We start from the raw sequence: 12130 nt of genomic DNA on the forward strand, positions 1-12130 counted from the left end.
CCAACGTCATCTGCTAGTTCCCTCAGGACCCGCGGATGTATCTCATCAGGTCCCATGGACTTGTGCACCTTCAGGTTCTTTATATGGTCTCGAACCTGATCTTCTCCTACAGCTGGCATTACTTCCTTCTCCCAGTCACTGCCTTTGAACAAACCCCAAACCTGATAATACCTAAAATGAGAGAAATCTAGCTATATAATCTATATCTAATCTAATCTAATATACCAGGCTGGATGAGGCTTTGAGCAACCTGGTCTAGTGGGAGGTGTCCCTGCCATAGCAGGGGGGTTGGAGTTTGATGATCTCTAAGGTCCTTTCCAGCCCTAACCATTCTGTGATTCTATTATATTCTCTATTATTTCCTTGTTCTATATGCTCAGCTAGCAAGTCATGATGTAGCTTTTCTCTTTGTCAGCCCTGCAAATTCACTTTAACCTTTTCTTTCAAATCAGCTAGCTTCTGCACCTCAGCCTTGCAGCCTCTAGGCAATAGATTTTGACTTCCCTGGCACTTCTGTGGAAGTATCAAGAGAGACATAAGGAGGTGAACATTCAGGTAGCTGGAACTAATGTTATACTCCAGCAGGCTGTCTTTCAGGAGTAGGCTTGAGTCACACTGAAAAGACCTGCAGACAGCTGCTATTTTTGTAGTACCTGTTCAGTGGATAGAGGATTTTCCCAAGGTGGTTATTCTATTGTGAAAATAAATCGCTGAGCCATGTATTTTCTGTTGCTCAAAGAGTATGTTGCTTTGTGGGTTTTTTTTCCCCTAAATAATTCAAATTGTTGGGGTCTCCTACTTGATTATCTTTGGGTATTTTGATTAAAGCTGTAAGGCATTCTGTTGAGTTGGTAAGTGAATTGGTAAAAAGATTAAAATGAAAACTAGATCCTTGGAAGTTTCTTTGGATTTGGATATTTCACTTATTGTTTAGCAAGAAACTAGTGTGGATACTCCTTTAAGAATTTTCAGAAAGCTTCTGTTTTGTATGTAAAATTGAGACACCTGAAGTAGTCAGGAAGCTCATAAGCTTAGGGAATATAAAGGAATTCAGCAGAAAAGTGGTCTAAGTTGTAATTAGTGAGTTTCAAGCTAGAGCCTTTTTATCCTTTTAAAATCCTTTTAGTTAAGACAAATTTTCCACATTTTCATATTACCAAACAACGTTTGTTTTATAAAATAGCCTTTAGAAAACAGGCTGGTCTCTCTTTATGGAATCATACGCTGGGGATCTCCATTTTCTTGGGGTCCAGCTAACTTCAGAAGCCCTCCATGAACAGGGGAAGTGTGTAAGAATGGGTGAGAGCATATTCTGATTTTAAAAATTAGGCTTTTGGACTGTAAGCTTTAAAGGAGATGTTTAGGAAGAGAATTCTGTTGACTGTGTTGTTTTTTAATAGGAACGGTGGCAGCTGCGGGAGGTCTCCACCCTGGCCAATGCATAATCAAAGTGAATGGAATTAATGTCAGCAAAGAGACTCATGCAAGTGTTATTGCTCATGTCACAGCATGCAGGAAGTACAGGCGACCAATGCAGGTATGTCTCACTTGGTACCCTTGCAGATTTTCTTCTAATTTTTTTTTTTTTTTTTGTCAAAGTAAAGAGTGTGGTGTGTACCTCTGTTCACATACTCATTGTGTTTGAGTGTGATAAGGGGAAAGGAGTGGTGAATAAAAGTGAAGGCAAGCTAGCTGAGTTGAAAAAGCTGAAGATTGCTCAGTAGACTGCTGATGTTTAAGGTCTGTTTAATTTCTGCATGAACAAATCTAAGCTTATCGCTAATTTTTTTCATATGATATTTTTAAAGGATTATTTCAAGTGTTTCTGCAGTTCTATGCAGAAAACTTTACGAGGTATATTGCCATCATGATGGAGAGGGATTTACACAGCTCGCTGCCTGCTCAACACCATCAGAAAGCAATGCAAAAAGCTGTTGTTCTTCCAGAATTTTGTAACATTTCAGCACATAGAGAGCAGAGTGCACATATTCCACCTATAAAAGTCTCTGTGTTCCCATTGCATTCCAATCTTGGGAATAAACGTACATTCAAGGACTCTAAATTTCCCTTTTTTTAATGTAAGCATGCAATTTTTGTTATCTTTTTCACGTTAGTTTGTGAGACAATCTAAGGCTTCTAAGACACAAATTTAAGGAAGAAAACCAAAACCACCTGGATTCTGTAATGTAAATTTTCCATGTTCCTGCACATTTTTTGTAAACTGTGAACCAATATCATTAATTAACTTCACAAACTCTTCCAGTGAATGTTAATTGAGGAGAAAAATCCAATTAAAATAAAGAGTGAAATCCTTCTCCCACACCCACACCTACTGCATAGATATAAGAACTATTAAGTAAGAGTTAGAACTGTGTCATGCAAATACATTCTTTCTGAAAAAGTTTGTCCGCTTGTTTGTATTTGAACTCTAATACAGGATTGAAGTTTTTACATAGCATATCAAGATCAAGCTCACCTATTCTTTAAAGGAAGATGCACTCTAGTAAAAGAGAGGGTGCTTTGTGGACTAGTAGCAAAACTGGCTATAATAAAAGATAAATTCTTCATAGCAGTGGTGTTCTCTCGATATGTAAGTGTGGAGTTTGTATAGAGATTAGTGACATACAAAGAGGATTGGTTAATGTTGGCTGGCTTGAACGCCTTGGCGTGCAAAATTACTCTGTTTTTCTTTTTATCCACTTGTATAGTATGTTGGAGTACATAAGTCCAAGAGAGTATTTATTTCAATCTAAAAATGTAGCTGATCATAATTTAGCAAATCACAAATAACTAAAATCCCCCAGACTGACAAGAAGTTCATTGAGGATGTAATGCTCATCAAATGCTATGGGAGAACTGTCTAGACTGAAATAAATGGCAGTATTCCCTCTGGTGTCAAGACAGCTAAAATTTCATTTCCTATTCAGAAATTTTGGTTTTTAATTATTTGGAAAATGACTGTGTAATTCTCCTATTTTCTCAGTGCTGTGCATTAGCCTGTCATTCAATTAACAGGAATCCCGCAGCCTCTCTTGTGGTTGCCAGTTGCATAATCGAAAGGCAGTCTCTTTCTGTATCCTATATATTCCGCTTCTCAGGGTGAGGAGTCTTTCAGCTTGCCTGGAGTGTGAAGTTTAATTTCAGATTCTTGCAATGTGAATAACTGTAACTTCTGTTGGACAATGTTTATATTATTTCTTTCTTGTCTGGATAAAGAAAATTGAAAGCAGATTTTACTTCTTGGAATGACATAGAATTTATTTGCAGTGATTCCAATCATGGTGTGACAGATTTATGCTCAGTTTGTGCCTCTGTAATGCTTTTGGAGAACATTGCTCCAAATCATGTAGCTTTATATCTTGTGTTAACTTTTGAAAGAGGGACTTCCAGTTTAAGTAATTAGTCCTTCTATGAGGCCATATTAAGTTCAAATAATGAAGGAAGCCTTTGACATAATGTATATCTCCTGTTAGAGGTTGACGTGTCAGTCTTAATGCTGCCAAGCAAACCTGTAGGACTCCATAAATAAGCAGCAAGCTTTCAGGTGTGCCTGCAAAGACGTGTGGGTTTCAGAAGTGTTTCTGTTGATCAGCTCGTACACAGGTGTCAACAAAGAGCTCTGAAAGTTAAGCTTCCTTGTTAAAATATTTCAGTGCTGATGAGTGAAATGTAAGGCATAGATGAATCTAGGAAACCTGGAGAGAGATAGTACCTTAATCATACAAAAATTTAGTTATCTGTGGTCAATGGGTTAAAGATAGTGGCTGAATACTGTATAGTAGCAAAGCATAATCTGATGTACTTGGCGTTTTGTGTGAAAATCGCTAACATTCAGTAAAAACTTCTGCTATCCTTGTTTAACTTTGAATTCTTTCCTCTAAACTTTTTTTTAAAGTTTCTGAATTCAGATTAGTCATAATTTTGTCATTTATTCTGCTGTAGCTGTTGGAGAGGGAGTGATTAACTGACTGCCAAGCTTCTTTTGAAGTGTAAGGGGAAGATAAGAGTAGTCTGGAGATGCCATGCTCGATAGGCACTTCCGCAGGGATGTGATGGGCATTTGGCTGAATAAGTGAGGGGGTGGAACAAGATCTAAGGCATACACGTGGCTTCTTCATAGGTTGCATGACCAAGCCACCATTCCTGTGCTCACGTGTTACTCAGTCACATAAGATGCTGGACTTTTGGGGGCTGTGTTTCTGTCCTTTTTGGGGGTTTTGCTAGTTTGTGGGAAAAATAAAGGACATCTAGTAAAATAACTGTAGTAAAGGCATATCTAAGTAATGAAGGCTGTAGTGTACATTGTTCTTGCCAGTGACACGTGGGTGATAGATTAACTGGACATAGTACATCTTGGATTGGTGTTCCATAATGTTCGCCAGCAGATTTGTGAATGCACAGCAGATACAGAAAGGTAAAAATCAGTTCTCTTTTTGTGATTTTTTTTGTCTCAAATATTTTTGAATCTGCAGTTTGATTTGAAATGTCGTAAATTATTTTTGGCAGAGACATGAAACTGATGGGTGTCATACTGTCAAAGATTTCATACTGTCTCATGACAGTATACTTTGAAATGAAAAATAAGTTGACAAAATCCTTCAAATGATTGTAGACAAAGCCAAAATTCTCTGTAACTTTCAAAATACTATTTTTAACTTGTAGCTCAGAAAGCAATAAAGCTGATAATCAGGGAATTAAAACGACTATTTCATGTTTGTGAGTAGTGAAATAAGTTGCTATCAGTTGCACTTGCAAAGCTTTTCCTAGCTGTCTTTTTTTGTTGGTTTTTAGCAAGATTCTATACAGTGGGTTTACAACAGCATTGAAAGTGCACAGGAAGATCTTCAGAAAACAAACACCAAGCCCTCTGGAGAGGATGGAGGAGATGCCTTTGACTGCAAAGTGGAAGGTATGAGATGCTTGCTTTAATTTTGTTGGTGCTCAGAACATTGATGTAGTAGCAAGGAAAATATAGGCAGTGATTTTGTTCTCAGCGAGGAAACTGCAAGCAGACTGCAGGGTGCATTTTACATAAGGATTTGCATTTTTATGTATTCTAAAGATGCAACTTTAACATGCTGTTGTCTGAAAATTCTATTTCCCATTTCATGAAAAAGCTTCTGTTCAGTTTTCATTTGTAGGATACATAATCCTAGGAATTACCTAATTTATTTTCGCCACCAGTAGTCATTTCAGGCTAAATTAGATGTTACTCACTGCTGCATGAGAAATGACAAATCAGCTATCCTTCAGATTATTTTCAGGCAATTAACATTTAGATAAAACTGCATTCAATATGCATCATGGTAATTAAAGAGAGGGGTAACATGTGAGCTGTATTTATGTTCACTGGGTAAATGCTGACATTGTGGTTTCATTTCTGAATGTTGACATTTTTCATAGTAATTTTCTTCTAGTTTATTTAGAAGTTCTATGTTTTCCATGTTTACTTGCCTTTTTTTGTATCTCAGGATTATAAATTAAATTGAATTACTCCCCTTCAATAACTGCTTGTGAAGGGAGACTACTGTGACTTGTCTGTTGATGCCTCTTTAGCAATCTGGTAATTTAGCATTCATAAACCTACTGGTGTTATGATTTTTTAAATCATTCTGCTGGTAACTGGGTTTTTGATGAATGTTTTTGAATAGAATGATCAGATCATATCTGTTTCTAGAACATTTGCCTATGTCCTTTTTATTTTGTTTAATGGCCAACCCTCCTCAACTAATTAATGTGATTTTCTTTATTCTAGAGGTAATTGACAAGTTTAACACTATGGCAATAATTGATGGGAAGAAGGATCATGTGAGTCTCACTGTAGACAATGTTCATTTGGAGTATGGAGTGGTTTACGAGTATGACAGCACAGCTGGAATGAAGTGCCATGTGTTAGAAAAAATGATTGAGCCAAAGGGATTTTTCAGCTTGACTGCAAAGGTATGAAGCAATTTTTGTATGTATTAATTCTTACTATGCTTAATCCAGTGGAGCAACATCTGTCTTCTGCTGATTCTTAGCATTATGTGTTTTTCATTTAGTACGTTATAATTGGTCACTTTTGTCCCTCTGACATTTTTGAGGATGATAGTGTACTCACGAAGCGAAATAAGTTATAGTGTGGTTACAAATTGAGCCTCTAAACTGAATAGATGTTAAAGAACTTTAAAATCTTCCATTCCTTCTGCCTCTCTCCTGTTTTTTCTTAATTATCAAGTAAGGCTTCAAAGAAAGAAGACTCACTGAAATGTCAAAAGTTTGTGAAGGTAGGTTGTAGTTTCCAAATATTGGTTAACCTCATCAGAATTGCATATGCAACTTGTAAAAATTGTTTCAGTAAGAGTAACAGGAGTAGCGCAACAGCTGTTTTTTCTGTGCCTTAAAGGAAAATAAAACAGGTGCACTCCCTGGCAAAATCACAGAGGAAGAAAAAAACAAGTGTAACTTTTGAGTTTGCTTTGGTGTTTTTTTTTTTTTTTTTTGTGACTATTTCCAAATGGTAAAACCAGGGATTGCTATGAACGGGATGTGAAAATTTTTTATTTATAGCTGGTGTTGTCTGGGTCAGATTGACAACTAGTGTAGTAATGCAGCTCTCTTACTAAGTTTGTTTTTATCTTTTCACACGCATGCATACTAACAACCTACACTTAATAAAACTATGAAAGCCCAAACTTTTAGCGAGTGTATTGATATCTGCACATTTATTTTTCTGTTGATCTTTCTATAGAAGTGTAAGCTAAGGTGCTGATCTTTTATTGACATGACTGAGATATGGACACATGTTCCTTTCCCTGAGGTCAGGTTGACAGATGGGAGAGTTAACTTCTTGATGGGAGAGTAACATCAGGAGATTTGATGGACCTGCTCTAGTCAGTGCTTCAAGTCATTGACCTGAAAGATGTTAATTCTTGCTATATTTACAATTTCATATAAAATATTTAAGGTATTCTTTCCTAACTGCTTAAGAAATATTTTTCCGTTGTTGTATATGGAGTAGTTAAGTAAAGAAATACTTCTAGCACACTACTTCTAGCCTTAAATAATGTCACCCTTAGTGTTGAGTCTGGTTAATTAAATATTTAGAGATGATTAAGAAGCAATACGGATATGTAATGTCACTATGTTAGAATAATATAAAAGTTCTGTCAAGTGATAGTGGTCTAAAAAGAGGTGATTAGCCCACTCTATTCAGCATTGCTGCGGCCTCACCTTGAGTACTGTGTGCAGTTCTGGGCCCCACAATTTAAGAAGGATGTTAAAGTCCTTCAGTGTGTCCAGAGGAGGGCAACAAAACTGGTGAAAGGGCTGGAAGGCATGGCCTGTGAGGAGTGGCTGAGGACTTTGGGCTTGTGTACTTTGGAGAGAAGGAGGCTGAGGGGTGACCTCATTGCTCTCTACAGCTTCCTGAGGAGGGGAAGTGGAGAGGGAGGTGCTGAGCTCTTCTCCCCGCGATACAGTGAAAGGATGCAGGGGAATGGTTCAAAGCCACACCAGGGGAGGTTTAGACTAGACACTAGGAAGCATTTCTTTGTCAAGAGGGTGGTCAAACAGGGGAACAGGCTTCCTAGAGAGCTGGTCGGTGCCCTACTCCTGTCAGTGTTTAAGAGGCATTTGGATGATGCCCTTAATAACATGCTTTAAATTCTGGTCAGTCCTGAAGTGGTCAGGCAGTTGGACTAGATGATCATTGTAGGGCCCTTCCAACTAAATTTATCTGTTTTATTCTATTCCGTTCAATTCTGTTCCATTCCATTCTAACAGGTCCATCAGTAGAAAAATCAGATCCCTTAACTCAAAGGCAATAGTAAAAATTCATCAAATATGAAACTTCATCAAATAGAACTGTCTGCAAATGGTTTTAAATACTCTAAACATAAACTACTCTGTGCTTTCTTTGGGGTTTTGTGCTTCTCTCAATATGCTTCTTTCACTCTTTGTAGCGTATTTATTGTTGCTTTGCATTTTTAAGCTTCTCTATTCTGCATCATATGTAGTAGGGGAGTGAAGTAATCCTGGACTACTTTCCTATATTGTGCAAATCTTTACTGTGTTAATTATGATGAGAATTACTGTGTTAATTATTATGATGAGAAAGTATGCAAAGTTGTGCTGCAAATTTACTGGTTTTTAATGCACTTATTTTAATGTACAGATGAAAAAACCCCTTGAATTATTCAAATTTGCATTTTTAATTGAGCCTGACATAAAGCAAATTTAAAAGTATGACCAAAGTGACTAGATTGTTTTAATAAAATAATTAAACACAATAGCAAAAGATTATAAAGCTTTCCTTGAGTCATTTATGGTCTGTGACTTCTTAAAAACTTCAAATTTTGCACTCCAGAATTTCTGTACATTTTCATTTTTTTCTAAACTCTTTGGTCAAGCTTATAAAATGTATGTTGCATCTGTGATTGTGGATAGTGTAATAATGAACTAGCTGTAGCAGAAGTGAATTACAGATGTAAGTACCGTAATGGATTAATACTGTATGTGTTGTTTGTCCAGACTTCTCCAAGTTTCACTAAAATGTGAGTTTTTTTCTTATTTATGCCTTAATCTGAATTTTGGATGCCTTTGTTATTGTGGGTGTGTTTTTCAAACACGTCTTTAGAGTTGGACCCAACCAGCCATAGGCATCTCCCAGGTTCCATAACACAGTGAATTTCAATGTAACTCTAACTCCAAAAACAAAAAGGCTATATGCTTCCCTCATATCTTCAACATGCCTTCTTTTCAGTTTTCTGTCACCATTATTTGCTGGTGTTATTTTCATCATAGCAAGACTTCATTCTTTGCTGGGTGGTATGGCTTGTTCTGTTCTCTATTCCCTCCTTATGTATGCAGAATATACAGGAGGGTAACACTCAGTTTTCTCATACGCTTTTAAAATGTGTTAGTATCACTTATACTAGCAGACCAAAGTTTTGCTACAAGTAATGAATTAATACATCAGCTTTGCATAATTACTGTTCAAGTAAATACAGCAGACAATGTGTTTCAGAGGAGCCATAGTGGTTACATTAGTAGGAAATTAGTAGTAAATCCATTATCAGACAATGTAATGAGAAGCCAAATAAAGATACTTATTATGGGTATAACTTAAACATATGACAGGGGATAGATTTAAAGAAACTTCTTCCCTTCCCTGCAGTTATACAGCATTGCCTGTAATGTTAAAAGGCAACTGATGAGCACGCTCTTCACCTTTAATTATAAGGGATGGTAAGTAAGGGGTTATCTTAGTCATCTTATTTCATAACGTACTGCTCTTGTTTTTATTGTCTTAGATTCTAGAAGCACTGGCAAAAAGTGATGAACATTTTGTGCAGAATTGCAACAGCCTCAATTCCTTAAATGAAGTAATCCCCACCGAGCTTCAAAGTAAATTCAGTGTCATTTGCAGTGAGAAAATTGAGCATATCTACCGAAGAATCTCTAGTTATAAAAAGGTATGACCGGCATGTCCTAAGCCTGGTGATATTTGTCTTTGTAAGGGAAAAACAGAGGGATGTGGTACATTTCGAATCACTCTTCAAAATGTCTATTGCAATAATAAAAATATGTCTGACAGTTTACCTATTTTGAGGCATGAATGCCTAAACTGAGTAATTGTATAAATTGTTTTCAAACAGTGATCTTTATTATCCCTTATTTAGACAATGGGTAGATCGTATCCTTTCATGTTTGCTGTGTTCAGTTGTAGATAAAATCAACTGCATATTTCCCACAGAAGGCCGAGCATTCTTGTAAATGCCTTAAAACAAAACTCTAGTGAATTTGCAGATGTTAACCAAAGATGAAGCAATAACAGCAGAATTGTTTTTTTCTTCTAATGTGTCTTAATTTTAAATACCACATTGTTACGCTTTTATTCATCTTTTATGCCCTTCAAATTGGTATGACTTTTTCTAGCATGACTATTAATAGTAATAGCTCTGTAAATTGATAGATTAACTTGGTTTAATAAGATGTAGAATGGAAAAAGGTGCTGACTTTCATACACTTGAGATGTAAATTAATGAGATGTGTATGAATAAATAGCCTGGAGTATGAACTCTGGTTACTGTCAGCGTATTTCTCGATAGTTGTTCAGCTAAGCAAGCCATAAATGAATCGACCATTTGCTGATTTGTTAATGCGGGCTTATTTTCTCATCCTGGCTTCTGATTCCTCTCCCATACAACCTAATTCTTGGGAGTTTGGAACTTGTTTGAAGTAGGACCAAAATGGCTACATAGAACTGTCTCTTCCCAGTCTTCTCTCAGTTGGGGATCTGAGTTGTGACATTTATACACTGGATGTGCAAAAAACTGAAAAGGAAAAAGAAAAGGAAAAAGAGGTTTAATGTAGAAGCTTCACATGGTTCTAAAACTTGCATTGAAAAGAACAGATAACATTTTTCTTGTTTTTCAAAGGAAAAGGAGGGAAACTGTAAGGAAAACCTGTAGCTTCAGTAGCATGAAGGCCAAAAAGCAGCTTTCCAATGACTTTTCGGGGTGGTCTCTGACAAGAAATGGAATAAACTGAGGAGCTGAGTCACAGAAGGAGACATCAAAAGGATTCTGATACTGCATTACCAGACATCTGATCTCTCCGTTGTTGACCTGAATTATAAATGTCCATATTTTCAAAATTGGTTCAAAATCAATGTATATTTTTTAAAAAACAAGTTAATTAGTTTAAACATTAATAGTGTATTTAGAGTTTGAGTAACATGTAGGTGGTTTATACCTTTCCTGTAGCCAGAAAATTTGAGCATGATGTACAGTCTCTTTATAGGAGTCCAAGACAAAAAATGACATTTTATTGTGTTATGCTGGGTATGAAATGAACAGCCTCGGGGAAGTTTTCTTGGTGCTTATAATATCTGGAAGCAGATTGCTGATACAAACTGCACTTTCAAGCTCATCTGCTCGAAAATCAGTAGTTTCACAGTTAGAACTTTTAATGACAATTACTAATGCAATGAATTTCAGGAATAGATATGTCATTTTCTTGGCAAGGTAAAGGTAACCATAGTTACAGAAGACTTTGAGAGTGCCTGAGCCCAACTTGGCTCCTGGTTTCACTGTGAAAGTTTGGATTCTATAAATAGAAATCCTGTAGATTTCTGCAGTTCCTACTATTATTATTATCATCAGAACATTTTGCTCATGATAGACCTCAAGTCCAGTGCCATGAGTCCCAGATGTTTCTCAACACATATATGAAAAGAATTTTGGGCCTGACTTATGACCTGAATAAATCGTAGCCAGGCATTTGGTCTCTCTGGAGCAGAATGTGTGGGAGATTGAGATGTGAAATATGTACTGCTGGCAAAAACACTTTCATCGTTGAATGTCCTTAGTGCCCTTCTTAACTATTTGTACATTCTTCAGCCTTTGAACAATTCCATAATTGGATTTCTTGTAACCTTCCAGATCTTGCTCTGATATAAAGATTTACATGTAGTTAATCAGTCAAATGTTCATCAGGCTGAAGTAATATGACACCAAAATAAACAGAAGTTGAAATCCCAGCACAAAAACCTGCTATTACTCAGAAGGGACATACCTTTGTTCAACTGAAGTGTTAGTCAAAACTTGACTGGTTGAATTTGTACTGACATTTATTAAGGAAAGAACTTTGCAAGTTAACTTTGAAAATATTCTTATGCAGGAGCTATGCTCCATAGCTGAGGTAGGCCTGTGCAATATTTTGACTGGAGAGATACTGTGATTAAAATACCAGGGACTTTGAACTGATTACATCTTTTCCAGAAAAAAAATCTCCCCTAACAACTGGAAAGGACACATTTTGACAAAAATCCTACTTGTGACTGACAAGTGTCTTTTCCAGTGGGGGAGCTTGATCTCATGACTTCTATGATTCTGAAGCAGATGTATTTTCTAAGTGTCCAAATTTAGTACAGTTCAGTCTTAGCCAGTTTGAGTTGACATCTTCTCATCTTAAAAACCAAATATCTCTAAGCCTGTTCAAGAGCATGCACAAAATATTGGGTGTTATAGTGAAGGAGGTGTGGCCAAGCACTGTATTAGAATTAGATCATAAAAGAGAGGGGAAAAAAATGTTCATCATTGCTGAGCTGATATATGGGGGAGAGAAGAGGTGATGGAGTAACAAA

The 12130-nt window shown here is 36.6% G+C and overlaps 1 protein-coding gene across 1 annotated transcript in view; it reads left to right on the top strand.

The window, feature by feature from the left end:
* Window positions 1-1400: 1400 nt before the first annotated feature.
* The window catches only part of LOC104457516 (phosphatidylinositol 3,4,5-trisphosphate-dependent Rac exchanger 2 protein-like), a gene marked incomplete at both ends in the record, with an annotated part of 58605 nt that continues 47875 nt past the window's right edge, over window positions 1401-12130 (top strand). The window contains 4 exons of the mRNA XM_010087708.1: window positions 1401-1537; window positions 4792-4909; window positions 5756-5940; window positions 9294-9455. Of these exons, the coding sequence (XP_010086010.1) occupies window positions 1401-1537; window positions 4792-4909; window positions 5756-5940; window positions 9294-9455 (602 nt within the window). The remainder of the gene's footprint in view (window positions 1538-4791; window positions 4910-5755; window positions 5941-9293; window positions 9456-12130) is intronic.

This window comes from Pterocles gutturalis, unplaced genomic scaffold (assembly GCF_000699245.1).
Source record: "Pterocles gutturalis isolate BGI_N339 unplaced genomic scaffold, ASM69924v1 scaffold25226, whole genome shotgun sequence".
Classification (NCBI taxonomy): domain Eukaryota; kingdom Metazoa; phylum Chordata; class Aves; order Pterocliformes; family Pteroclidae; genus Pterocles; species Pterocles gutturalis.